The sequence below is a fragment of the Lasiodiplodia theobromae genome (genome assembly GCF_012971845.1).
Source record: "Lasiodiplodia theobromae strain AM2As chromosome Unknown scaffold_49, whole genome shotgun sequence".
In the NCBI taxonomy this organism is placed as follows: Eukaryota; Fungi; Ascomycota; class Dothideomycetes; order Botryosphaeriales; family Botryosphaeriaceae; genus Lasiodiplodia; species Lasiodiplodia theobromae.
This window is the reverse complement of record NW_023336529.1, coordinates 71,529-99,528: the sequence shown is the minus strand read 5'-3', so window position 1 is coordinate 99,528 and position 28,000 is coordinate 71,529. Positions and strand designations below refer to the sequence as shown.

Below are 28,000 nucleotides of genomic sequence, written 5' to 3'. Positions count from 1 at the left end.
GCATTGGGAAGCTTGGCTAACATCCACCCCTCACAATGAGTATCTGAAATACTGATTCTCCTTGTCCGTCAGATCCTGAAATTCCTGTCCACTAGGTTGAGCCAGGGGAAAATTGGCAAGCTTGTCTCTCCTCGTGTTCTCTCGCTTATTCACAATGTGAAGAGCGAGGCAGAAGCAAAGCGCCGCGAACCACTGCGCTATGATGTTGATCTTCGCATTAGTATACGAAGGCCCGTCCCGAAATGTCTGAGGTCCAATCAAAAAGCCTGAAGCACGTAATCAGTAAATTCTTTTGTAGAAGAAACGAAATCCAGAGACTAACCGACACAGTAGCCTACCAGCGCCACGGCGTTCACAGTCGTCTTCTTCGTGTACCCTGCCGTGTTGCTCGAGATATTGCTCAGCGTCAAGATGGTCGCAGTTGCCGAGTTGCCAATTGTTATGTAATATCCAATGATCTGGCCGATGGTATTCGCCGTCGGACCGTCTCTGGCAAGCCCAGCCATCAACGCAATGCCGAAGAGGCTGAGGCACATGGCTGCAACGGCGGAAAGCATGCGGAAGCCGGTCCGCTGTGCCAAGTAAGAGAAGCCGAGATTGCAAATAACTTGCACCACTCCTGCCGGCATGGTGATGATGAAGGTCGTGTTGGCGTCGAAGCCCATGCCACCGATCAGCTGCGTGAAGAAGACGGTGATACCTCCACATGGAATATCAACGGTGACTAGGAAGAGGAAAATCAAGTACGTCTGAAAGCATCAGCTGGTCATGTACTGCCACGGAATCACGGCACTACTTACGCGGACGTCGGTAAACGCTTCCCGAAATTGGTACCACTTGAATACCTTGGACCCCACTCCCTGCTGATTGCTTCGAAGCCGCTCGATGGCGACATGCCTTTCTTCCTCGCTTAGCCATGGTGCTGAGATTGGAGATTCAGGTAAGAAGAAGAACAGTGCAACCCCGTAGATGCTCGTAGCAATGCCGGCGATCAGGAAGAGAGCTTTCCATGAGGAGAAGTGGATGTGCGAATTTTCCTCAAACCCACGTGAGACGCCGTATGCCAAAGCACCGCCCACAATTTGTGCCACGCCGTTGAAGCAGAACCATATCCCTGTTCGGAACGCTTGCTCCGATGCACGGTACCACCTTGCCGTGATGAGAACGAAGCCTGCCAACGTCAGCAACCAAAGCCGATTCCAGCTGCAAATACACTTACTAGCCGTGACAGCGCCCTCCAACGCCCCCAAGAAGAACCGCACCGTCATGATGCCCGCAAAGTCCGTCGTCGCAGCCGTGGTGGCGAGGATGATGCCCCACACAACAACCGACACCGACACGTACCTCGCCACGGGGAACCGCTGCATCAGCCGATTGTGCGGGTACTGCAGCGCCAGGTAGCCAATGTAGAAAATGCTGCCCGTCCAGGAGTACTGAGACGCGGTCATGTTCGTGTCGGCGGTGATGCCCATGCTTGACGCGTAGCTCAACGTGGTCTTGTCGAGGTACTGCAGCAGGTAGAGGCCGCACATCCACGGTAGCAGGTTGCGGTCGATCTTGCGGCGGACGCGATGGTCGGTGGCCTCGTTCATGGGGACCGCGGGGCATTCCGCGGCGAAAGCGAGCGCTGCATCCTGGCCACCGCCGGGTTTTGAGATGGTTTGCGTCTCCATTATTGATTCGTCTGCTTGCTTCATAGCGGCAGCACCTTGAGTACAGATATTTGAGGTCAGAAAAAGGAAATGACTTGTACAGTCCCAACTAGCAGCTATCGACGCTTTTATAGAGACACCGTGAGCCATGACTGAGGGGACGGCTCGTCTCCCATCTTTGGCTCAGGACGGGAAACGTTCCCTGCTACCTATCTCAAAGGAAGTCAGCTTGCAGCAAAGTAAACAGGGATTGACTGATCCATGTAACCGACGTCAATGTCAACCATACTCCTGATTCTTTCTCGGGGGTTGCTCGTTTCAGAAGAGCGCGTAAATACCAAGTATAAATGCTGTAGCGCTGAAACTTTCTCAATAGCTTTTAATTTCAGGATGCTGAATCGCGCGCAGCCCTTTGATAATTCCAACATACGTTGATACAAGCAGTAGACTATGCGATCGGCGAGGGGGGGCGACCCCACTTCCGGTTGATAAGCGCATATGATAGCATTTCTCCGACAAGATGCGGAGTACTTTGGCACTTCTCACCAATGAGTACTCTCAGTATCCCATCAGCTATCATGTTGCTTTTTGCCAGGGCGAGGTTTCGGGACCGGGATGCTAAGCCGCAAAGGGTAACCGCTGAAGACCTGAGCATTTGAGGCCCTTGCGCGGCCGCGGCATAACACAGGAGACACATATTACTATAATACGGGCGTCTTCTCCCTTCTCTGGAAGAGATTTCGGGTGCTCCATGCCGGAAGTCTCGTCGGTGGGTGATTATATATCATGAGGACGGATTGACAGATGTTTGGTATCATTTGCACATTTCAGTGCAGTAACTGGCGAAAACATGAGGGCTAGAAAAAGGTAGAAGAAGGTGGGAAAGGTTGATAGACTGCGGCGGCCAGGTCGGGCTTTTCAGATCCCGATCCGATGTTCCTTCCGTTTTGGTCGCTCACACGGTTGCCTACCGCCTACCGCCGCTCCGCCTTCACCACCTCACCAAAGCCTCTTCTAACCCCCGCACCTGTCTCCCACTCAAGCATTGCCATCCACAGCCTCCTATACGCCTTCCGTCTCATATTGCGCCAGAGCGAGATGCATCGCCAGGATCCCTCCGATTGCCGCTCAGCGATCGCGCATTGCGCCGCGGAAAATGATTCCAGCGGACCACTTCACCTTCGTTCCGGGAGGCACAAGAACAGGCGACAGGCACGCATCGGTCAGCCCGTCGCGGCTCACTCAGATTTAACTGTCGAGCATCGCAGTGGCCCCGCTCCAACATCACCGTCAGCTCAAATACCTCGCTCGCGGTCAGCCAATGCGTCTGTATGCGGCTTTTCTTCTCGCGATAACTGATCATCGCTACCTCCCGGCCAGTCGGAGCCGAGAGAGAGCTCACTGCTTATATCTTGTTCATCCACGCCCGCCGGTGTTCCATCGGCCGTCATGCGGCAATTTCGGCATGGGATGAGCCGCTTCTGGTACCAGGCGGAGTCGTCTTACACTGCGTTGACAGCATCCTCGATCGCTGGTCTCCCTGTCCGCCTCGGCTTGTCCGCAAGAGCTTCTGTACAGGATCATTTGCATCCAAGACAACGTTAAAGAGAACCTGCGCAAGTCGCGTAAAGACACACTCAGTATTTGGCTCTTTATCCTTTTCAAGCTGCTTTTCGCTAATACTTTTACAGCAAAAATGCACAAACGGAAACTTTTTGAAATTCCGCCACCCCCCGACCCTCCTCAATCACACCCTTTTGTATTGGCAAAAGTCGCGAATGGCGCCCCTACCATGGCGTTTGCCTGCACCCACCCCGATCGAGAAACGCTAGTTCTCGGGACCAATGAGCCAAATTGGAAAGGCTTTCCCCAAGTAGAAGTCATACCGCGGAGTCTTCGAGATACGAGGCTTAAAGCCTATATTCCGTATGCCAAAGCAGCATACTATTCCCTCAGGGACAAGGAGCTAGAGATCAAGAAAAATTTGCTCAACACCAACCGGGAAAAGTACGTGGCTGATGAGAATCTGCTTATCTCAGACGCCAGACAAGAGGCAGTTCTCTCAATGAGAGATAAATCAGCTTTCCTTGGCGGCGCAGGCCAAGTCGGGCTTGGATTTCGGCTACCAAAATGGAGCCCAAATCAGCCTTGTTGTGTCTGCCAGGGCATGATGGGCTATGAGATAGCCAAAGAATGGTATTAAAAGGAGATCAGAAGATATTTGATCAAATCTATTGTCGAATCCCAACGGCCTGTCCGCAAGAGCTGCACTGGAGCTCAATTCACTGCTTTGAATTTGATCTTGTTCATAGATCTCGCTATCAGCCTCCAGCGAGTCCCGCGCATAGGATTCACTTCACCGAAATTCCGTGCGGCTTCTTCAATGCCGAAGGGAGAATTTCAAAGGGCGAACGATGTAGCTTTGTCGTTACAACTGCGTCTTTCTCTTCAACGTTTTCGCCTACTTAAGGCTGAGGTTGGAGGGTGAGGCGCATCCTAGCGCCTTCGGACAACTTGCTGGCCATAGTAACAACGTCTCGTTCAACAAAACTGCTAAGACACTGAGCAATGGACGCGATTTCGAGATCCTTATGGAGACGGATCGCGCCCTAGACGAAGCCTTGCTCTGGTCACACGGGCTGTTCCAGATCCGACACATCAGTTCCAACTACTGGGCGCCGAATGATCCAGAGAGAAGCAAAGGGTCTGACTTTTCCTGGTATGCCAGTTACAGGCAGTACCGTTACATGGAGATGGAAAGTATCGAAGATGAGGAAGATACTACGTTATCTCGAAACACTGCATTCGGCCATAGATTCTTGCTGGAAAAGCTCACTGTCGAATTCCCATCATGGATGAAGGGAACTGCGGAGACTCGGTACTTGGGAGACAATAACCAAGGTGCCTCTTACAATCCTGATCAAGTTTTGCCGTTCGAGCATGCGGTCATGCCATTCTACACCAGCCGGCAAGCGCTGGAGACCACGCTCATGATCGGCCTTCTCTGCGAGAGAGAGGCTAATCGGGTAGCACCTGCGGAGATGCTATTGCAAAACTGTTCTCTTCTGATATTGTTTGAGAAGCGGAGGATCTTCATTTTCTTCATGATCACTTGCCGCTTGCCAGCAGCACCTTGCCCCAGAACTCGAGGGAAAATTGCCAAGCCGGGGTCATCTGAAGCCATCGTCCAGACGTGAATGTAAAATTTTAAATACGACAAAATCGTCCGGATATTAGCTTCATATACCCAAGGATGTCGCGCGTGGTGTCTCAATGACAACTACGGGGGCAATCGTCGACTGTAACGCAGGACCGACTGTGGAAGATGCTTTCAATTATGATGATGACGCTTCACCTAACGTTCGTGGATCCAGAGACCACAGCGCGAACGGCCGGGGTCGTGTGCCGGCTGCGTGCCCGCAAGAGATTCTGAACCGACTGCTTTGCACGACACAGCATGTCAGGAACAGCCTGAGATAGTCCGGCAAAGACACACTATGTAGGCTGTCTCCTTCTGACTATTGGTTCAATTTGTCGCTAATGCCTATGTTCACAGTGAAGATGCATAAGCGAAGCGTGTTCCAGGTTCCACCCGTCGAAATTCCCTTCAAGAAGCCACCGACGAACGCCTATGAAAACGCTGGAGATGGAGCACCCTCTATGGTCTTCGCCTGCACGCACCCAGGAGCGGAAACATTGGTCTTCGGCGCAAACAAACCGAATTGGAAGGGTTTCCCCGAGGTTGCGGCGGTGTTGGCAGGAACGGGCGCCGAGGGGGTATTTAGTGCTTTCTCTCGGGTAGCTCAATACATCACCCGTTCACCTCCTCAGTTTCGTGCCACAGCCTCGCCGCACAGCGGTATCCCGCCAAATCCGCGACACGCGCCTCTCCGCGTACATCCCATACGCCCATCCTGCATTCAAATCGCTGAAAGAAAAAGAGAGACTTTTCACGGAGGAACCACAGAGCGGCCAAAACGCACATTCATCCAATAAGAAGTCAGTAGTCTATAATGCGCACAAGAGAGCTATACGCCCAATGAGAGACTATGGCAGTTTTCTCGAGGGAACACACGAGATGGGCCTAGCGGTACGCACTCCCGAATGGAGCACAAATCAACCGTGCTACCTTTTCCAAGGCATGATGGGGTTATGAGGTGGTGAAGCAGGCGAAAGAAAAGGATGTCAAAAAGTATCTCCTTCAATTTGACTGGGAGTTACGGGGAGACTACCCTCATTCTTGTGCAGAGGCGCCGGCTCGCACTCAGTGCATAGCATTAAAATATCTGGAACGATCTAGACGCAAAGTTTTCAATTGAATATCAAGATTGGTTCGCCGAATTGCTCGTGGTTTCGCTGAACTGGCCTCCATCGAAAGAGATGCCAACGTTTAGCTCGGCGCCGCTGTTCCACCCTTGCAGCTGCTGTCTCGATCGTACGTTCAGCAGTCTATGATTGGCTAGCCAAAGGAGGGGGGTTGTGATCGGCAGCCGGATAGAACACACGAGTCGCATCGACCCATGAGGATGGCCACTAAAGCCTCGATGCCAAGTAGGTGCTGCCCGCTCAACACTGCGGAACCAGCGAGAGGCAGTTCGCACAAAGCTGAGGTGTGCAGCTTACATGCGCCAATGCCGGCATAATCGGATGTGGGGGGCCAATCTCATCCTCGCGAGTCTACTATGCCAAGCTCCGACCGGCCTATAAACCGGCCAACACCCCTCTTCCCAAAAAGTCGGCTTCAGCTCGATGGCACCACTCACCTAAAAATGAACTCATGCAGCACAGGTCAGACCATTCTTCATACAGCTCGTCGTCACATTGCATGTCCCCACACTACACTCCAGCTTTGCAAGGCAGCAGCGCAGCCTTGCCAGTTGCGTCTGCCTGCAAAGGTTGCCTCGTGATGGAAATTACCAGTAGTACTCGCTGCCATGCCCGCGGAGTTGCGCTATGCACCTTAGTGACGTGGTCTAGACTCTGCAGCATTCTGGTTCACAAAGTGTGGCGTTTAGATTGATCCGCTGCTATCCTATTCCCCCAAAACTCAATTTCGTACCGTCTCGGGAATTCCTAGTACGCTAGTGGCTCGAGGCTACCCTACGTGCGTTAACATGACTGTCCGCTGATGAAAACAACCTGGACGGAAGCCAATGCCACTGCAGCAGCGAAAATCTCGATCTTCCTCGCACTGGTGAAAAATTCCAAAGCTACGGTGAAAATGAATGAAAAGAAAGAAATAAACAATAAACGATATACGGTCGTTGGAATGTAGTTGAGGGCAAAGATTGATGCAGTTGGTAGAAGTGAAGCACCAGCGATGACCATAGCTCCAGATGCTCTCTCAATCTTGCAGTCTTCGTACTCGTAGTAGGGCATGGCTGGCAACAACTTTTCAAGCCGTTTGTGAATCCACGGAAAGGCCTTGTCGAACACCCAGTATGTGAATTTGTCTGTATTGCCGGACCGGTGGTCCAAAGTGATCAGATCCTCGTGTTGATGTTCACCGTCTATTTCCTCGAAGATGTTCTCGGGATGTTCAAGGAAGGAACCAACACCTGTGCTGCGGTGGACCAGTCCTTTTACCAGCTCTTTGCGGTCAGACGCATTGGGCTTGGCAAGCTGGAATAGCCTTTTGTTCTCAAACAACAGTGCATCTTCGCACTCTGTCAACATCCATACCCACTGTAAGGAATAAGGAGCCACTTACTGTATTCCTTCAGCATTGGGCGGAGTTTCTGTATCTGGTTCCACTGCTTCCACCCATTTGATCCGTTCTCAGCTTCCATAAGCCGCAAAAAATTGGTGTGATTGTCTAACTGATCGTCCTCCAGCTGGAGTGTCCTCAACTTGTGTTCCTCGTGAGATATCTCGGCCTGGAGGGCAAGCAGATTCAGGGCATTGAGAGAGGCAAACCGTCGAAAAATTGCAAATGTTGGTTGCCGGCCAACCCAATACGCATAATTGGCATACGGCTTGTAGTAGGTGCTGTCATGGGTTTCGCGATGCCTCAAAGGTGGTCGTTGTGGACTTTCCCCCTCATCGCTGCCGCGAGAAATTGTGTTTGGAAGTGACATGTCGAGGCTTGCTCTGCGTTCTGGAAATCCAAAGCCGCGTAGTTCTTAACATGTGCTCTTTCATCATACTGAAATCTCCGCAATTTACAATTGCATAGCCAGCCTCTTCAACCGGATGCGACGGGTAGCCAGATGAGAACACTGCGGAATTAGCGCTTACGAAAGAACGCCACTGTGGCTCAACTGCATTCTGCCTACATCGACTCACCGGTGGCCGGTCAGTGAGGTGGCGAATCCAGCAAAACGGTAAGCCTGTGTGAGCCCCGCACATTGAGTCTATTCGTATAATTGGCTGCAGCTGAGCCGGATGGTTTACCGGCTTGGGTGAGCTCAAATCGGGAACGTAGCCTTGGCAATAGCTGAGCCGCCTGATTGAACTATAAGTGAGCGTCTCTTTCCTTGATCAAATATCGCATTGGAGAGCAAGACCAGCAACCTTTCGAGTTTTCACCCGAAACAAAGCATCCATCTTGTCGAAATGGACCCACATCAACTTTCTGGCACTGACGAACGACATGGTCCAGCCATTGGCCAGAGCTTTCATGCACGGCTCTGGATCTGGTTCATTGATCTTTTAAGATGGATCTTGTGCACTCTTTCGGAGCAAGTCACAACTCTTGAATTATGGACCCTGGGTTCTGATGAATCTCACAAGCAGGCAGTAAGCACCCTAGCAGTACAACTGTCACCAAAGAACTCCTGGCTGAATCGAATAGGAATCTCGAAACGCCAAAACCATATTCATCCGGGTCGACAACGAAGATGGAAACGACTACTATTGCGAAGCTTTTCTGGACACGGGTTCCAGCATGAACTTGATATCCGCGAGTCGGGTTTCCGAGCTTGGTCTTTCCTACAAGGCGACAACCAAAGACGAAGAAGAGGATGCCACATTAATCGATTTGGACCACACAGAGACTCATCCACTAGGAAGTTTGAAGATCAACTACAAGGGTGGTCATCACGGTCATAGTCCTCAAAGTGTGGAAGCCTCCAAGTTCTATGTTTTGGATGATGTCCCATACGGAATTTTGCTTGGTCGACATGCGCTAAACGATCTACATGTCTTCACACTTGACCCTCTATACTTTAGCAAGCCACCCAGACGCACTCCGCAAGAAAGAATTCTGACAGTACCTGGGGGTGAAAGGTGGAAACGGGGGACATATTTCATTGGGCAACGGAAGGGAATCCTTTCCTCAGGAAAAGCTTTCTTTCCTGGCAAACCGAACACAGGCGAGCCAGTTAAAACGGTCAAACGTTGATCACTCGACTATTATCTATGATGATTTAATTTCTCGTTTATCTCTCTCGTTGATTTGCCCCTTGTCTGGCTTCTCTAGCTCTCAACTTTCTTTCAAGCAATGCAATTGATGATCTTCACACGATCTTCAAAACACTACGCTCTATTACATCATGAAAATTCTTTCTATATGCATGGGATTCGTTTGTACGGATTCTTTACGACAGTACTCTATAAGCGCGTCGGCTTCTGCTGGACATTTCGATCTTCAAACCGCACCTTTATTCTAATCAGTCACGTACCCTAAGATTTTGATCTATCTTCATCAACCTTGCGAGCCTTTTTCTCTCAGTCCATAAAATTTATCCCTATGCAGCTATGTAACCGTTGTATTCCTACGCGCCCACCAGTTTCGAATCTGGTGCTCCAGCCTGTTTTACCCCTAATGCTTCCACCGCCTTTGCCCCGTCGTTGTTCCCCATATTTTTATCTGTCAAGTTGTTCTTATTGTCTTCCTTTTGCCTTTCCTTCCCCTTCTCCACTTCATTTTGCCTCATTTTCTCCTCCTCTTCCGCTTTGCTTTCATGATCGTCTCCCTCTAAGCTCCTCCTACCCCGTTCGGGTTCCCCTGTCTCCTTCAGTCACTATCGTTCAGTTTATTAAAACGCCTTCAAAGGATGTCCGCATTGTCGCTCACCTTTTTGTAATCCTGTCGAAGAATTTCTGAAGTTTCCTTTATAGAGGCTAAGGTCTTTCGCATGTCGTCCTTGTCATCCAGCTCCTTGCACAACCTTCTAAACTTCTCGAAACTGGTTTCTCCGTATGGGAGACAGGGATCGTCGGAGCAAAAAGCCAAGGAAGTCCGTTGACACTTGCAGCGGTGCGGAACATAGTCTCGATCCGCAATCGTGAGCTCATGCCGATTGACCTTCTCCTGGATCCGCCAAAGAGACTGTCCAACGATCCAGGCAATAGACATGAAGACGTAGATGATGAGCGCAATAACCAGTACGACAACAATCTCGAACTTTAAGAATTAGCCAAATGTCGTAGAGAGTCATGTTAGAACATACATGGAAACGGTAATCCGGCCCGGAGAAGAACATGTTGATCGATAACCTCCTGATCTGGAGCCCAAAACCTGTCACATAGTCAGTAATGCTGCATTCTAATCGACGAAACATCTTAGCGGTAAGAAGTGATGCTCACCAAGGGGAAGGTGGATGAACGATAGTCCTAGCGGTGCTATGGAAGAATAGAAGCGGAAGTCAAAACAGGGAGAAGAGTAGTAGGAGGTGACGATGCCAGTAATACGGGTGCTAGTAAAAAGCAGAGTTAGCACTGGCTCCTGACCGAGTCTCAAGCCATGAATCATACGGGCTGATGCTGAACAGTGTGAAACAGCCGGAATTTGTTACTTCCTTGAGTTGCAGCCATCCATGCCCCATTATATAGCAGCAGTTGAAAAAGATACGTGCTGTGAAGAGGGCCTGGGTGAGGGTAGCTTACGTGTGAAAGGGATTCAAAGAATAAGATGATCAACAACGCGCGTCGTATTCAGGCAGTGATAGTTTGACAGCTGGTTTTCAGCTCGTTGACAGGGAAATGACAACTCTTGTCCACTCTTTTGCAGATGCACGCTTTGCTATGCATCTATGAGTTGGTCTGACCTCGCTCCTCGGCATCATATTAGATACCAATCCAAGGCCTTGCGCCAAGACCCTACCCCTCGCAAGTGTGACACATCATTCCTCAGTAGTCGTCACATCCTGAGCCGGATCTCTCACTATTTTCCCCATTTTCCCTTTTTCGTATCGTCCAGAGGTTGGTTAGAACAGTTATCTCTATTCTTTTGGACCTCTTTTACAAGAGTTATGCTACATAGATGCTGTGCTTTAGTATCGCATAGTGGAGGTAGAACTAAGAAAGCTAGTATCCCTAACCTCCTTAGTTACGTTTCTGCTCTTAAGCCAGAAAAGCAAATACCAGATGGCAGCAGGCCATTGGCCTCGAAGACTTCGTCGTGGCAATTTCAAATGCAATGACACCATGTTGCTATCCAGACTATCCTAAGAAGGGGACAATTGTTTGGTGTGCAGTGTTGAGGCATTTTTCGGATTGGAAAACCTGCAGATGAGAAGGCTGAATGAACAAAATGGCGAGTCTTCACCGTATCCTGATACCTTGCATGTCCCCAATGTGATATCCGGCGTAACTTGGCTCGCGATTCTTGGCACGGATGGCGCGGAAAGTAGCTCTCCTTATGGTCTCTCTTGCAGCGTTACCTGCACGCCGTGAGTGGGCGATCAATCTCCCCAGCACTCGCCCAACTTGTTCCAGAGGAGAGCCAGAAATGACGCTGCGAGCTGAATTGGCAAGCTAATGATAGTGTCCAACGGTATCTTACTGGGATGTAGAATCGGCATGGCTACCATTTCTTTGACCGACGGATTCAATACCATGTCAACAATCGTAAGCATAAATTCTGTAGACTCAACTCTCCATATGCCGAGCATGGACAGACCTACATCAACTTACGGCATTAAACCCCATTACACGGTAGTGCGAAGGCGGGAAGGTGGCGGGAAGCAGTGTTGACAAAATATGTGGTCGGCTAAATCCCAGTAATCCCACCAATCCAAAATGCACTAGGGCCGGCCCGCTGCACGACGACGTCGGCAGCGCCTTAACCTTCTGACACACTTACCCGAATGTCCCTTACGCAGCATTCTTGCCGGAAACCCGGCGCTTGACGCGCGTGTACTCACACGGCTTTCTCCGGTCGTCTAAGTCCCTCGCCGTCTCCTCCATCCATTGCTGGCTATCATGTTCAGCTAACCAGGCATGAATAGTTTGCCAATCGGCAGCCCCTTGCCGACATCAGCGACGAGCTGTACGATACCATTGGGTTTCAGCTGCAGGCCCCGCCGCCCCGCTGCCCTGATTCCTGCAATCCCCGCAAAACGCGTGGTACCCCCACCTATCATCCTTCGCACCGATACCCGCTGCTGCCATGCGTCTGCAGACCAAGACTACCGAGACGAAAACTCCTGCTGTGCTGGCTAGTAAAGCGCAAAAGAGCCCGACAGAGGCCGCTGGCCCAACTATGGCCCTGTCCGCCATCACAGCTCAGCAAGACCCCGAGAAACGCCTGCATTCTATGCACCTCGTGGGCTTGCTGATGCGCATAAGGCCGTCACTAGTATCTCCGGTCCCCCGCGGAACCAAATGCTATCGGTGATCCTTTTCCCAGCTTCTTCAGGGACGTAATTGGCGTCCAACGCGGCGGACGCAGACCCTGGAATATTCATCGGCTTCAAGCAACTTACAGATATGCTTGGCTGCATCAAAACTATGACCAACTACTCGTGCTGACGAGAAAATTACAAATCCAGGACACACGGGACCTTTCGACCCCAAGAATCGAACGTCCACACGGAATCAAAGCCGCAAGGACCAAAGGATCACATAGGAGCTCAAAGATGCAGCTCCAGGAAGTCCGTACGAGATTTGAGGCAGTATTGGCTAAGAATTCGTCTAGTCTTATCCAGTAGCCAAAGCAGAGCAAGCACAGGAGCACAGGTAAGCGTCGATGGCTCGTTTATTGCCTCTATTGACATGGAAGAAACTATTTGAACCGGTATGCACATGTTCGAAATCGCGAACTGCTTTCCAAATAGTCGGTATTATTAAATCTAATACATTCTACAGTAAATGTTGCCCTCGCATTCAATACCTCAATTAACTTTCAACTCCATCAGCGCCGCGATGCCTGACACTAGTGGTAGTCGGCCCATCTGTAGCACCCGCCGTGAGTCCAAGTGGTAGTAGCACCGCAGGTGGCCTTTTCAATAGCCTCCTTAACACAAGTAGTGTCGCGGGTCTCCTCGTTCCACGGCCACTTGTAATGGAAGTTCAGGTCGATGCCGTAGGCAATGGATGCCTCGTTCGTTGACGGGTTTTGAATCTGCTTCCACTCCCACTTCTTATTGCAGCCCTTGAGGGCCACCTCCTTCCCGCAAGTTCCCTTAATGTTGTCCTGCGATCTGTTAGTCTCCTCTACTGTTTAGAGTATCTTTTACTGTGGGACGTACGGTAATACCCTTGCACCAACCATCAGAGTCCTGGCCGGTAGGGGTGATTTGGACAATGTAGTTGAGCCAGTCGGCGCCGTCGTTGTGCTTGAAGTAGCAGTCGACGTTGCCGGTGAAGTATTGCGCCAATTGACAGTCTTCGGGCAGAACATTGGCGCGTTTCTCGACGGCCGTGCTGTTGTGATCGGACGGGCCAAGGTCTGCTGCGTCATCGCCGAGAGGAAGGGCGTTGATGGCACTGGCGAGTGCTGCGAGTGCGAAAGCAACAGATGCGATCGGGGAAGGCTGGAAACGCATGGTGTTTGAAAAGGTGCAAAATAGTGCGAGTAAAGCTGTGATAACGTGGACGGGATTTTGACTTGAAGTCTGAAGGGTGTTGATGCTCGAAGAACCATGGAATGTGCTGTCTTTAATACTCGCCTTTCAAGGGCTTCTCAAGGTGGATTCTATCCAGGCTGTAGTGGTATGAGCCATCTATGTCTGTGCAGTACGATGTGTTGGATATCCGTGTTCAACACCGTTTTTTTCGCCCCCAGACATGTTCGAAAGCTCCAACCTACCCCTGAAATTAGTCTTGGGTGGCCTAGTCGCACGACCTGTGTTTCTTTATCTAGCAATCGATTGTCGCATACACCTACATTTCCGCCCCCAAGTGAACCTGAGAGCGATGTTGATGTCCAAAGCACTCGTGTCAGTTAATCGCTCCATTTTTCCCAGAGTGGAATATCCCTGATCCCTTTCGGGTTTAGTACCTAAGAGCAGGGACCGCTAAAACCTCCGCCCTAGAGCCTCTCCTTTTTTATACATCAACCCCACGTTGAACGACTTTCTGAACATGTAATTATGGAGAAAGATTAGCTCAAGAATTCCCTATGTCGACGCCTTGGTATTCGAAGGATTCGGGGACCAATTTGCGGACGTTGGAATCGCGGGCGTCGGAACATTTTCGCGCACGGACCTCTGAACAAAGACATGTTCACGACGTCAACTATCAGGTCGCTGAGGATTATTTAACTGGGCTGGTTACCAGCAGAAAGACTTGCTCAGTACCACAATCCATCCATTACTGCAACAAGCCATTCCAACAAGCCTAGCAAACATGAAGTTCTTCACTGCTCTCACGGTAAGGCATCCTCCGAACAGATAGCATTGACACCTCTGACCCGTCGGCGCAGTCCGCTCTGGCGTTTACCACTACGGCCATTGCCGCGCCACTCGCCATGAACGAAACAGAGCCGTTCGCTCTCGAGGAGCGCGGCACCCCCCTTCAAAACGTCGGCATCACCGTCTTCCATTCCAAAGAGGAAACGCGGCTCGGACGCTGGACCCTTCGGTTCAGGATGATGGGGTTCCTCCAAGCGACTGGTGCGATGTACGACATATTGACGGAGCAGATGGGTGTAAATGCCGACACAGGGGAGCCCGTTGCGCGGGCGTCGGTCGTGGCGCAAGGATTCTTCGCCAACCTTCGGCCCTGGTATCAGTCGACCTTTCCCGACGTCCGGCCTAAGCTGTTTCATTCCCTCTTCAATGCTGGAAGCAACGTCGGCGAGGGATGGGAAGGCACCGTCGGGGCTCAGTTCTGGGTACGTATCCCGCCTGGCAAACGCTGCTGAAGCTGTACTAACGGAATCTCGGCGCAGCTCTGGGCGGAGGAAGAAGCTACGTACGATAGGATTCTGGAGGCGCTTAAGGCATATTTGTCCGGAAAGGGTAGCAACCCTGTTGACGTCATCTTTTCGCGCGTTCCAGATGCCTTCGCCGTCGGCGACCCTAAGCAGTACCTTTTGCCCCGTAGTAAGCTGAGGGCCAGGTCTGATACCTGCTCAAGCGGCACCTCTCTCATCAGTCAGTTTCAGAACAGAGTCCCCGAGATTCCGACTTTCTCGGGAGCGGACTGTTAGATGGGAAAGTTGAAAGGATGGACGCGGTAGTGTGTAATAGATTTTGGCTTGGAAATACATCATGCTTTTAGTTTATTCTAGCTATCACTTAATATATATCTCGGAAAGGGATAACAGTTTTCTTGTTATATGACTACTTTTCTAAACTCAGACCTTAAACTTACTTCTTTCCTTCGTTCTTTCACTCTACGATATTCCAACGTTCTCGTCCGCTTCAGCTCTACGCCCAAACTATACTTGGCTGCAGGCCAGTCAGTCTACCATTCCCATCACCGTCAGCAAGCGATGCGGTATTATGTCGACGGATTCAATGCTAATTGTATCGAGACTACTTACAATTTTGCTGTATGTATTCCTCATGATTATGGTCCACGTGTCTCTTTGGGGTCTGTAAAACATGTACATGTAGAACCAACGCATTTGTAACAAAGTTCAAGTGCTGGCCTCAATGTAGACTGAGAATGTAACTCCTTCGGCGCATGTTTATCATGAATATTTTGCTACTTATAAGTCCGACAATTGGAATCTTTCATACACCCCCGCATATCATTGTTCAAACCACGTCCTTAATCGAATCAGCCACGAACTCATACACAGAAAACACAATCCCCCCCGCAAACACCAGCCGCGCAAGCCTCATCGTACTCCCCTTCCAAAACCCCCTCACCCCGCCATCCCGCCACACCCCCCTCACCGCCTGCCCCAGCCTCTCCCCCCGCGCGCTCTGCGCCCGCGTCTTCACCGTATCAAACGGCTGCGTCGCATACACCGTGACCGTCCCGGCAATCGCTCCCAACACAAACGTCTCCGCTGTCGACTTCGGCAGACATCCAAACCTGGCCCGATACGCCTCCTTCATGGCGTTGTACGACCCCATCCGTACCGCCGAGTTCGCCGACTGCTTGGCGGTGGTACTAACCAACCCACGATACATAGTCCTCAACCCCTGCTCCCTCACTAACACCGCCACCGCGCGCGGCGCCGACCCGCGGAAGCGCCTTGCGCCCTTGGCGTCGTCGATCAGCGCCGTCTTGATGCGCTCGGTCGGCGTGACGGCGACGACGGACTCCACTGCACCCGCAACACTCCCGGCAAAGATGCTGCGGGCCGGACTGAGCCGCCCGTCCGGTCCGGCGAGGCTATTCTTGACGCTGTCGAAGGTCGTGAAGCGCACGCCGGCCTTCAGCGCGGTGCCGAGGACGAGCGTGGAGCAGCCGGCGTAGATGGCTGGGATCCCTTCGGTGCGGGCGGTGTGGAGGAGCACGTGGAAGGGGTTAGTGCTGGAAGGGCCCGCAGAGGTGGCGGAGCGGAGTTGGAGACAGGTCTTGGCGTATTCGAAGGGGTAGGTTAGCGTTGCTTCGATGCCGCCGGCGATGCTACCGGAGATGAGGGAGGCGATGGGGGAAATGGTGGGTTTGGGGTGGGAATCGGTGGTGGGAATGGCCCGGGGTTTGGGGGAGGATGCGATGTGTGCCATTTTGTAGTGTTAGAGATATGATGGAATGAGAACAAGTCGACATATGGCACTGCATCAAGTCATTTTAAAGTTGTTCACTGTTCTTTAAGTTTCCGTGTTGGGAAAGTGGAACGCTCACACGGAGCTATCCGGTGGAGCGGAGCTCTCCAGCAAGGCGGACTCGTCCTCTTGCTTTAGCCAATCAGAGCATTCTAAGCAACACAATCTCCAAGCCATAGCAATCACTAGTGCGATTGAATAGTAAGAGTGTTTTATTAGATGTTACATAGCCGGGTGCGTTGATGATTCGTACATCGCTGTTAACAAGATAGATTACATGTTGTGCCATCGAAATGATTCTAGCAATGAATCTAATCATAGTGTCCATGACTTTACAAGTGCTGATTTCAATCGCAGATCAGTACTTGAGGTCATTTTTACGCATAGAGACGTCCTTCAATCGGTGCTTCCACCGAATCGTTGGAAAATGCGCAATGCCCCACTTGTTTCCCATCTGCGGTGTGTTCTATCATGTCCGGTATCGCACCCCACATGACCGGTAGGAGTTCGGATGTTCCCTCTGGGCAGTGACATGCTGCAGAAAGGGCTGCACTGCAGCTTCCAGCTACCGGCATCCCCGATGGAAGTCTGCGCCAGCCTAGCGCTACCGCAAAAACCATAAGTACGAAAACTGCGATAGCTGTGATCATAATAGCGAGGAGAGAGTAACTGCAAGTCGTAGGGCCGTCAAGTTTCGCATATATCGATGGTTCTCCAATTGGGCTCCTTGCATCTACTTGGCTGAAGAAGATGGCTTGCGACATGATCCAGTGCAGAAACGCCGATATTGACATAAGAGGGATGGCAAGGCGATACGGGACCTGGAGGAAATATGTAGATCGCTGGTTTCCACGCCTTTTGGAGACTCGTAACGAAGTTCCATGATTTGCGTACCGGGACCACTCGCGTGCGAGGGAAAGGCTCGTGAATAAGCCATTTATGAGCAGATACAACATTGAAAACAACGTCTGAGGTATGTTAGCGACCAGGATAGCCAATGTGACCGCCCCATCACCGGATGTAGGTAGGCCCCAGCCCGTGATCAACGTGAACCTATTCACCGTGCCAAGGCCAAGCTCCCAGAGGGAGCGGAAGCCCTCGAATCCACGCTTCACTTTCAAATCATTGATACCGTATCCCAGAAGGCCCAAGATTATGGTTAAGCCGACGGAGACCCTAAATTTAGTTAGCCTCTCTTCAATCTGCATCAATTCTGCTCACTGACAGAATAATAATGGATATCCATCTTCGTTTACTCGCTGCTACCGCGCGTCGCTTTGCCTCTGACTTGAATGATCTCGCGGAAGAGTGGTTGTGAGCGCTAAGATACCAGCGGTCGAAATCCTCCCTGGCATACAGACACAACCCTTTCGTCACCAGATCAGGTTCTTGGATGAAGGAGGCTGCAGCATCGCCAATGGTCATTAACTGCTCATCATGTGTTCTCCAGACAACTAAAGTGATGGTGATGGCTTTCTGTACCACGAATACCTTTAGCATTGAAATCCATACAGAATATTAAGGGCAACATACGATAGCGTTGAACACAATGATGGCAATTAATAGACGTCCTGCCATTTTCAACTTGCATTCGTGTTCGAGTCTCTCGCTGATGCAGTAGTCGATCTTGAATCCATCTACGGTCCACTGAGACGCGTTTGACTTAATTGTTTCCCAATACCCATCGCTGCATAACGGAGGTATAGGATCGGTGGTATCTTCCGGATAATTATCTTTCTGTGAGCATATCCAGTTGAACCAGTTGTTTCGTGACGTAGGGCTATCAGGCAATAACCGACCGCGGTAAGTTGTAAAAGAATAGATCGATGAGTTTGCTAAGCAGGTGAATAGAATTTGTCGGTCATCATGAATCGGGAAGCCGTTGGAAGTACTTACAGTTGCCTCGGGCGTTGCTGTCAAACTTGTATGTCTGGTCAAGCTGGTAATTGTCGCGCGGCAAAGTGGAGGAAACCAACACAAGGGTACGCCTATCCGGCAATGGTGTTTTTGCATAGGCTTCAATGCAGTCCACATTGTCAAGTCTTTCAAATACAGACCCGTTCCCTTGGATTCCGAGCCCCTGAACCTGTTCTTGGATCGCGCTTGGACTTGTATGAATGAAATTGCCATCCGAGATCAGATTATTGTCGAACCACTTTCCGTTTTGAAAATCATGAGAGGCAATGTATATGTCGTAAGAACTGTTGGTCAATGATACGAAGAAGGTCGAGTTGTAACTGTGAAATGTTAGCCACTGTCTTGAGAGATTTGAATGATTTGAATGTATTTCTTCGATCTTTCTTCCGCCGGGTATCTTCGCTCGCCCATTGGAGCAGATGGACTTACATCAGATGAAGTGGCAGGGAGGATAGTCCCAGCAAGCACCAGCAAACAAGCCTTTCTTTCTTGATGACGCGCAAGTTCCTCAGACTGGGAACACCAATGTCGAGAAATCTCCTCTGCTTGTGCTCCCTATCAATTTCGCTCCGTGTGGGAGCAGAAAGGCACTGCATGCAATAATTGCTTGCCCCAAGCAGTAGTGTGCTGACGACGTTGATGATCAAATGGATCCCAAGCTGGATGTGCTCCATTTCCGAGCAGCGACCCTGACGAATAGTGGCGAAAGCTGATCCCTGACTATCCTTGTCGTCGATAGAGCCCGAAACAATGGCCATGACGATGACGTTACCAATAAGGGCGCAAAAAGACAGGATTGCGCCCATAGTGGCGCCAAACCGCCACCCTTCAGGTAGTTGGGGCCGAAGCCAACTTGGCAGAAAGTGGAAAGTCTGCTTAGGAGACGAAAGTATGGCCTCTGGCGCTCCGTCGTTCTCGTTGGTAGACCGAGTTAACAAATTAAAACGTGTGGGGTCATCAGATGCATCGTCAACATCATTTGTACTGTTGAGGTGTTCGTAAGATGTCCGACGGGAACAGGATCTGCTATCCGCAGATGCGGTGCTTTGAGCGAGGAGAGACGGCTCAAGATTGCTCAAAGGAAGTAGAGGAATGCTTGTTGGGGAACACAGTAAGTTGTAAGGCAATATAGCATAAGCGGGTCGTTTACTAACTCGTGTCTCGATCTTTGCATCTTTCCTGTTCGAATCTGAACTTGAGAGCGATATGTATCACATGCACTCTTATTCTGCTGAGGGTTCTGACGCCACTTAAAAGACCATTCTGCTTACGCTTTTGCGACAAGGCTGAAGGAGATCGCCACTTGTTCTACTACAGAACAGTCATGTTGCAACGTTACATACAGGCAGCAGGCGACTATTAAGCTGAGAGCCAATAGATAAGCGGTATCACACAGAATGCGTGGCTGCAGCCTTCGCCGTGAGTTACCTCCTCGATCAATTGATTGGCGGATGCGAGATTACCAATAATCGTGACGTAAATGTGTGTTACACGATATTCACGTAGAGGGCAACCTTTCGCTGCACTCCATGTTGTGGCGTTCTTGGCCGAGACCTGTTGAATGCGAATGCGAAAGTAGAGGGAACGAATGAGTACACGAATCATTTTTTGGTACAAATAGGCCGTTGATTCACTCAAATCTTGTCAACTCTATCTTTCATTTCATATTTATCCCTTCGATGTCTCTCTAATAGCTTGCTTACAGTACTCACTGCAACGTTCCCCTGACGAGGCTGAAAGAAGCTGCGGGAAGCTGGGAAGGTCAGTACCAGGCAGAAACCGTTACACAACCCTGGAAAGGGATGCGTGACGTAGTGATCCCGCGATACTGACAGAGAGGATTCGGGTGACTGATATTTCATTGGTCCGCCTCCTCAGCCCCTGAAGCACTTCTGCCCATTCCTCCCAGATTTTCGGTCATGGGGTCGAGTAGCCTGAATCGAGCTTGGTTGGAGTTTATTGGGATGCCATAGAACGCGTTCCCCTATTCATCGCCCTAATGGAACTGCGATGGACAGTATAAGTGAGGACGGCGCATTTACATTGCTTCAGGACTTTTTTGGACTCATTCCCATGTCGGCGAGGCAAAATCTCGAAACCTGGGAGTCGAGAACATCGACCTCCCAGGATAAAGTCATGTCGCACAGGTTCCTAGTTTTTAGCAAAGGCTAGATGGTTTGGCCCTGCCGAGGCTGCATTGCACGCGAGGACATGACAGATGAAGATGCTAGCACAAACAATATTTAGCCTCTTCTCCAGCCCGCCTTCAGAGACCTGGAGAAGCCTTGAAAATATAGCGTCCTCCCGTTGAATACGAAAGGTCTATATCGGCGGTGAACGCCTAACGTGAGCTTAACAAGGCAACAAGGCTGAGTGACACCGAAAATCCTTTGATCGGTTTTCACCACGTCAGGGTGTAACCTATCATAACCAACCAAATCAACGCAGAGATATCATACGTAGTATCACCTGCAAGGATGTTACGAAGCTGAAGTGTTAGCTTATGCATTGCTACATAAGCTAGCCCTAGCCTACTTGACGAGGGTGGGTCTGTAATGCAAGGGCAGTCACTTCAGGTTGACGCAGTCTTATTAAGTCGACGGAAGCACAAGGGCCCGGCACGCAACACGATGTCCCCGACCCAAAAGCGAAGACCCCATTGGCATTCACTCATTCCCGACTCTCAGCTTAGAGCCACCCACGGGAAGGTATGGAGATTCGCCTCCTCCTTGCTACTTTATACTACTAGAAACACCCTCGAGCACCTCGACTATAACAGTCCGACCACTGGCTCTTTTCTAGAGCTGAACAATTCAGTACCCGGGTGGCAACCGTATAAAAGTACCGTTGCGTTAGATTACTGGCTCTCCACAGTGATGAAGACTAATCAGCAACTCCCTGGATCCATGGAAAAGGCGGTCCGGGCTTTTTGAAAATGCATTCACAGCGTCGTTGAGTGTGTGGTCCTGAGCGCTCGAATATCAAACTTTAGCCATAGAAGCAAAGAAGAGTTAGTAGAATCAAGCCCTGTTCTACGGCGTTTTCCTGTTGCGATATTGCCGCCTGGTGCTGACGTGATGTCGTACAAGATGAAAGCGCACCGCGGGCCAACCGCAGAACGTACCGTAGAGTATCACTAGCGCATTTCCACAACAGCGATTTCAAGGGCAAAGCTTAAAGCCAATGATAATTAAGTCTAGCCCATTATCTATGAGAATTCGGGCTTCTGCGCTGCGCTTGACACCGGAACTGTATAACCCAATCGGTCTCTGTTGTAGAACTCCACCGATATCTCGTGATTCGAAGCGCCACCATCGAGGATACCGCTCTTAACAACCGTCATCTCCTCCATAATCTCGAGCTCGCAGTAGAGGTTGCTGCCGCACCGTGGGCAAAAGAAATGCTTGTTGATCTTTCCGGAAGCCCCGATTGCGTCGAATGCTTTTGGATTTCCTCGGAGGACTCGGAAGTTTGTGCGCGGTACGACAATGTTGGATGTAAAAGCTGCACCGGTCCACTTTTGGCAGTCGACACAGTGACATAAAGCTGTGACGGCCGGCTCACCTAAGAATTGTTAGCGTTTCGTCTGGACTGTAGTCGAATGCAGCTGCTACATACCGGTATACTCAACGGCAATATCCCCGCAGAGGCATGTTCCGGAAGGCATAGTGAAGAGAAGAATATTTTGTGTATCTCTCGGAACTGTTGACGAGGCTTCTTGGGAGATGGGAGAATATGTTTGAGGAATGGAGTGATGTTCGTGTTTATATGTCTTATGATGTGCAGTCTGTGCCGAAATTCCGAGCGAAAAGGCGCAGTTAAGTAGTGGTGGAAATTTTATTCCGATAGATGTAAATGGATTCATGGTATCGGATACTTTTGGAGCAGCTTTACCGTCGGCAGGCCACAGGTGGATTTAGTAATTGATAGCTTGCGTCATCTGCAGACAGCCGATGGTCCAAGCTCATTGCCTTACGTACGCGGCCATCGTCAGCTGGCAACAGTCAACATGCGTAGAAAGAAACAGTGCCATAAGCCTTGCACTGCAACAATCCATCTTCTTGAACCAGGTACTGGATGAGAGCAGTCCCAGGATCCCTCTTCTTCTGCCAGAAGTTTCGTCTTCGCTGAAGTCATCATTTAAGACGCGTCGGGAAGCCGCCGGAAGTCTGCGGTGGTTTACATCATCAATGCCGGAGTCCGTGCGTTCAATCCCGCCACTTCTCAAGATATCGGAGAAACCAATTGTTTTTCGCAACTGATAATTCTTGTACTCTGCATTCAGTATGTTTGCATTGTAGGAGCGTCTACACCAGGAGGCAGCATGTGATTAATCCAACACGCTTCATGCGCTCACTAAAATCAGATCATTAGACTCCCTTAGCCGGATCATTAAAGCTGCACCACTTAGACAAAGTATCTAAAAGCCTGTGCGAGTCTTGCGCCACCATAAAGACTGCTGGACTTCTAAATCTTGGATACAAGGAGATAGGAGAGAAGCAGCATGGCTTTGAGGTCTGATGGTGAAAATTAGACTTTTAATAAATATAAGATCAGCAAACTGAAGCACTCATTAGTCAATGTCGTTTCCGAATGCTCTAAAGGTATCCTTAAGCGAGGCAAATTGCTAACAAGTCACAGTTTGCCAAAGCCGCCGGCGCCAGGGTCATAGTGACAACCTCTACTAAGGAGAAAGAAGACAGATTGAAACAGCTCGGTGCCGACTATGTCATCAACTACAAAGAACAAGCCAATTGGGGCGAAATTGCGAAAGAGCTCACTGGAGATCGTGGCGTTGATCACGTTATTGAGGTCGGTGGCCTGAAGACAATGGCGCAGTCTCTTAAGTCGATCCGGATTGACGGTCTTATTACGATTGTTGGCTTCATCGGCGGCGACAGCGAGGAACAGCCTTCCTTCCTTGATGTTCTGTCCAACATCTGTACTTTCCGTGGACTTTTGGTTGGTTCGCGCCTGCAGTTCGAGGAAATGAACCGCGCAGTTGTGGCGAAAGATATTCACCCGGTTGTGGATAAGCAGGTGTATGATCTGGATCATGTTCCGGAGGCGTTCCAGTATATATGGGAGCAAAGGCATTTTGGCAAAGTTGTCGTTTCGATCGACTAAGTAGCACATAGATGCGTACTTCAAACTCAATGGATTTCTCCTTCTGGGTACTATATCCAAAGTTTCTCGGCCACTCGATTTAGATCTTCTTGTTCGCTGTGAACTGTTCTTGGTAGCCATCATCTAGCGGCTATAAGTTCCATCTATGTTACCTATCAAATTTGATATGAGAAGTAAAACACGCTGTACACACTACTTGGCAATGGTGCCGCCGGCAACGCTCCCCAAGCTCCCATCGTCCAGACGAACCACTCGGACAATCTCAATGTCCCGATCAACGGGGTTCATCCACTCGATCTTTCCACCAAACCTTCTCCCACTAAGTTTATCTCCAATGAACGCGTAGGAAAACGGGATATCTGACGGGGGCATTGTTCCCCGGTGCCCAGCGACCTTCTGAGGATTTTCGTCTGGTAAGCATTCGAATATGACATAGAGTCCTTCCATGCGGCCATCCTTGTCGCTGATGCGCGCGGCTACGACGTAACCGGTATCCTGCCATGAGTCTTCTTCTAGCTCGCTTATGATGGCCGGCATCTCATCGTCACCGAAGAACTATAGCCTTCCAAGTTGGTGGAACACGAAACCTGGGGAAGGAGCGGGGGAAGCCTCATCAGCGGAAGCAGTTTTAGCAGTGGGAGCAGCCGAGTCAGTGGGAGAAGCGGAGTCATAAGTTGTGGTGAACCCATCGTTGTCAGTGTAGTTCTCTTTTCGGCGGTTGTATCGCGAAGATTCCTGAACGCTAGTCTCCGCACCGAGAACATTGAGGGCGATAAAGTTGGTGCCCAGGAGATAACCAGGCCCGCGACCGCGATGGCTGTAAGGCTGCACGTTGCTGAATCTGGAGACGCCTAGGACAACTCGGTATGCGGTGCCGTCAATTGAGTCGCGACCCAAGGGGACCCATGAGACAAAGTCGCGGGACATCCACCCCAACAGCTTTTCGGACTCGGCCTTATCGAAGAAGCTCATCGACTCCACTTGATGGATGAATTCGTCCACCGGTATAGGATTTTGCCGCACTCTCATGTCGTGCCTGACACTTTCAAGCTCGGCATCCGTGAATCCACGGCGGTCTTCCGGATCAGGAAATTCAGTGATTAAGAAGTCCTCAAGGGCAACGAGCGGATTGATGTTCGAGTTGAATATACGCCTAACATCCCACCCGGTTGACATGATGGCGGATGGCTTCAGCTTCAACTTTGGCTGAGGAAAAAGAAGGTTTGAAGGTGTCAGCTATTGCAGCTGGAGCAAGAGAAAAGCTAAAGACTCGGATGCGTCAGCTATTGCAGCTGGGGCAGAAAAGAGGCGAAAGAGTCAGAGATGCAGAAGAAAAAAAGGCGCGCGATGTGGTGTTTAAGAAGTGGGCCGTTCGTCAAAACTCGCAGCGGTTGAAAGTCATCGATCCCTGGCGCGCCGCGCGATTGGAGTGGCTCCCAAAGCGGTTAGCGTATGCCAGAGTTGTCATCCGGTAGGTGCTCTACACAAGCATTTCGTGCGCATCGCTCTTCATGAAAGCTTCACTTCATACCATAAATTCCAACAGCTATCTCGTCAGTTCAGACCTTGCCGTCGCCGCAGCCTCCAGACCAAAAGACTCATCCCTTGAGCTACAATAGCTCATTTTTCCTCGACATCATGACGGCGCCCATCCCGCTGACCGCAACGTCAGTCGAAGGATTCTCTGTCAGCCTCAGACTCATCGAAGAGTACATCCCGGGGCAGGTCTCCATCATTTTTGACCATGCCGCAGGTCCTCAGGCCATTTTCGATAGATGGTTGCTGCCGGTTATCGTCTTCGGAAAAGCAGGTCAAACGCTGACGATATCAGGATTATCTTGAGCATGGTGTTAAAGAAATGGGTTGCTGGTCTACAGTCGACAAGTCTCTTGAAAAACTTGCGCTGACGTGAGTCAAGTAGTTATGCCCACATCCCGTGTCGTCATCAACCCGTACCACCGTCTGCCAGACGAACTTTTTACCCAAGGAAAAATATTTTACAATCTTTATAGGGGGCATCGCAGCCGCAGCCAGGGTGAAGATTAGTAAGTCTCCAGGCGTAACCTTTCCACAGCTCATTCTGAAAAAACGACATACGTGGGTAGTTGAAGCTATCGTCTGGACGAAAGTGTGAAATTAAAAACTCAACATACACGTCCGGACGATAGCTTCAGCTACCTATGACACGAGCAAAAGGTCAAGACTACGTTAGCCATCGGCTTTAAAAGCGGACTGTATTAATGTAACCCGCGAAATTTTTCCTGCAGAAATAACCAACGCCACTTTGTTCTGAATAAATCTGTCGCTGGAAAATCCTCCACCATCTCGGCTGCCTGATGCTCATCGATGCGCATTACACTGAACAAGTCCAAAATTCTGGCCTCAAACCAAAACCAAAACTCTGCTTTCCCAGGCGCCTGGGTCTTCTCGGCCAAAAACCACCCCACAACCAGCACCCACATCAGCGTCGTTGCATCCAACGCCTCCACCCCGCTACTACTTCCCCTCCATTGCTGCATATTTGACCCTTTGATTGCACCCTCAAGAGCGCTCCGCAGTCGCCGCAGGTACACCAGATTCAAGGCCGAAATTGCCGGTATCTCGCTCAGCGTGGCGCAAAGGTACGCGTTAGCCGCATGCAGCAAGACCGCGTACACCCACCCTTCCCCCTCGTCCTCGCCATCCAGCCCCTCCTCACCCGCACCCTCGCCGTCGTCATCCTCACCATCCCCCGCCACCTCCACCACCACATCCTCCGCCGCATCCCCCCGCACCAACCGCACCACCTCGACCAACAACACATTCCCAACCCAATCCAACACCACCGCCACCGCATCCTTCTCCGGCCCCCCCGCCTGAAACACCCGCCTCCACCTCTCCCCCGTCGTCGCCCTGCTCACCAGCGTCAGCGCCTCGAACACCCCATCCAACCTCCTCATCCTCCTGCTCCCCCCACTCCCCACACCGCAAAGCGCCAACCTCCCCCTCGTCCTCCCCTGCACCGCCTGCACCTCCTCCACGAACTCCCGCGGATACACCGGCGTAGCGTCGATAGGCGGTGGTACTGGTGGCGTGATGGTCGGATACAAGTCGCACGCGGCGCAGACGAGCCACTCGCACCACGTCACGGCCCGCCACGCGAGGACGTTGCCGTCGAACGACTCGATGCCGCCGCGGAGCCGGACGAGTTCGCGCGCGCCGCGCAGGTGGAGGAGGGCGGCGGGGAGGTCGGAGAAGACGGCCTGCAGAAGTTCTCATCAGTCTTGTTTAACGAGGACGCGGGGGGCGGGGAGAAGGGGATGGGAGGGGAGCCGGGGGGGAAAGGGAGAAGGGGCAAAAGGGAAGGGAGGATGCACGCACACCAGCGGCGCCCAGCGCTGCCACAGCGAAGATGTAAGGGATAGGCGGCTTTTCCGTGGCGGCGTCGGAGCCGTCGTCGTCGGTGCTGCTGCTGCCGCGGGACGGGGACGGCGACGGCATGCGGGAGCGGATGCTGCGGATCAGGTCTTGCTGGAGGAGGAGGTAGTCGGTCTGCCATTGCCGGCACGGGCTCATGGTGTTGCGCAGGCAGGCGACGCCGGCGAGGAAGATGAGGAAGCTGGACTCGTCCGTGATCATCAGGTGCCATTGCGTGTTGCTGCGCTTGGCGAGGGCGCGGTCGGCGGCGTCGGGGCTGCGGAGGAGGCGGTCTTTGACCAGGCTCTCGTTAGCAGGGGTCGCAGATGGGCGTATGTGTATGAAGGCGTACCGTCGGTGAGGGGTGGGGCTCCAGGGTAGTTTTCCAAGTCTGCGGCGTTTGGTTAGTCTGGGCATGGTGTCTTGGACGATCACGAGATGTACGTACACATTAGCACGAGATCATTCATGCCAGAGAAGGATCTGACGGGTAGAGAATCGAATGGATCTTCGTTTCCGGCGCTTGCCAATCGCAGAGGACTGCACGCTCGGAAACTTTGAATCATTGCATTGATGTTTTCGGCTCGTCTCTTTTTCTCGTCTTCTAAGCCTCGGCGTCGTCGGGATTCATGCGTGGCGTGCATGATATGCGCGCGGATCTTCCGCTTGGATGCTTTGTCCTTCGGAGCCGTGACGTCTACAAAGAGTAATGCCGAGGGCGGCTCTGTTTGAGATGCGAAATCTGGCCGCGCTGCGCGGGAACATGACGCCTTGGGTGGTCCGGAATGTAGTATGAGTTCGGACGTGGGCTTTTCCTTCCTCCGAGGCATGGTCGATGCGTTGTGGCCGGAGAAAGGAACACTTCTGGAGTTTTAAGGTGTGTGGTGATGGCGAAAGCTAGATGGCGGGTGGGGGCGGAAAGCGACCTAATAATAGGTAAGCGGCTTACCGCTTTCGTCCAGGTGCTGCGCCGCAGACCACGGGATCTCTGAGATCCGATCCCCGATATGTAAGAGGGTGGGTCTCGTAATCGTGACGAATGTTTTGCTATCTGGATTTTGTTGCTGCCTGTAC

General features: G+C 51.2%; 8 protein-coding genes across 8 annotated transcripts; 2 read left to right on the top strand and 6 right to left on the bottom strand.

Moving 5' to 3' along the window:
- Positions 1 to 30: 30 nt before the first annotated feature.
- Positions 31 to 1,673, bottom strand: LTHEOB_11465 (MFS general substrate transporter; the record flags this gene model as incomplete). The annotated part of the gene is made up of 4 exons (XM_035508224.1): positions 31 to 266; positions 323 to 749; positions 801 to 1,171; positions 1,220 to 1,673. The coding sequence occupies 4 exons, from the start codon at positions 1,671 to 1,673 to the stop codon at positions 31 to 33; spliced, it is 1,488 nt and encodes a 495-aa protein (XP_035366394.1).
- A 5,088-nt stretch (positions 1,674 to 6,761) lies between these two features.
- LTHEOB_11464 (uncharacterized protein) lies at positions 6,762 to 7,441 on the bottom strand (the record flags this gene model as incomplete). Its single annotated transcript, XM_035508223.1, has 2 exons — positions 6,762 to 7,309; positions 7,363 to 7,441. 2 exons carry the CDS (start codon positions 7,439 to 7,441, stop codon positions 6,762 to 6,764), a joined length of 627 nt encoding a protein of 208 aa, XP_035366393.1.
- A 5,309-nt stretch (positions 7,442 to 12,750) lies between these two features.
- On the bottom strand, positions 12,751 to 13,363 carry LTHEOB_11463 (uncharacterized protein; the record flags this gene model as incomplete). Its single annotated transcript, XM_035508222.1, has 2 exons — positions 12,751 to 13,011; positions 13,067 to 13,363. 2 exons carry the CDS (start codon positions 13,361 to 13,363, stop codon positions 12,751 to 12,753), a joined length of 558 nt encoding a protein of 185 aa, XP_035366392.1.
- Positions 13,364 to 14,165: 802 nt separating this feature from the next.
- On the top strand, positions 14,166 to 14,970 carry LTHEOB_11462 (uncharacterized protein; the record flags this gene model as incomplete). The annotated part of the gene is made up of 3 exons (XM_035508221.1): positions 14,166 to 14,189; positions 14,242 to 14,652; positions 14,710 to 14,970. The coding sequence occupies 3 exons, from the start codon at positions 14,166 to 14,168 to the stop codon at positions 14,968 to 14,970; spliced, it is 696 nt and encodes a 231-aa protein (XP_035366391.1).
- Positions 14,971 to 15,523: 553 nt separating this feature from the next.
- On the bottom strand, positions 15,524 to 16,447 carry LTHEOB_11461 (Mitochondrial carrier protein; the record flags this gene model as incomplete). Its single annotated transcript, XM_035508220.1, has 1 exon — positions 15,524 to 16,447. The coding sequence occupies one exon, from the start codon at positions 16,445 to 16,447 to the stop codon at positions 15,524 to 15,526; it is 924 nt and encodes a 307-aa protein (XP_035366390.1).
- Positions 16,448 to 21,611: 5,164 nt separating this feature from the next.
- LTHEOB_11460 (uncharacterized protein) lies at positions 21,612 to 22,070 on the bottom strand (the record flags this gene model as incomplete). The annotated part of the gene is made up of 2 exons (XM_035508219.1): positions 21,612 to 21,967; positions 22,022 to 22,070. The coding sequence occupies 2 exons, from the start codon at positions 22,068 to 22,070 to the stop codon at positions 21,612 to 21,614; spliced, it is 405 nt and encodes a 134-aa protein (XP_035366389.1).
- A 913-nt stretch (positions 22,071 to 22,983) lies between these two features.
- On the top strand, positions 22,984 to 23,530 carry LTHEOB_11459 (alcohol dehydrogenase; the record flags this gene model as incomplete). Its single annotated transcript, XM_035508217.1, has 2 exons — positions 22,984 to 23,007; positions 23,045 to 23,530. The coding sequence occupies 2 exons, from the start codon at positions 22,984 to 22,986 to the stop codon at positions 23,528 to 23,530; spliced, it is 510 nt and encodes a 169-aa protein (XP_035366388.1).
- A 555-nt stretch (positions 23,531 to 24,085) lies between these two features.
- Positions 24,086 to 27,396, bottom strand: LTHEOB_11458 (uncharacterized protein; the record flags this gene model as incomplete). Its single annotated transcript, XM_035508216.1, has 5 exons — positions 24,086 to 24,736; positions 25,888 to 26,772; positions 26,891 to 27,219; positions 27,279 to 27,317; positions 27,375 to 27,396. The coding sequence occupies 5 exons, from the start codon at positions 27,394 to 27,396 to the stop codon at positions 24,086 to 24,088; spliced, it is 1,926 nt and encodes a 641-aa protein (XP_035366387.1).
- Between the last annotated feature and the right edge of the window lie 604 nt (positions 27,397 to 28,000).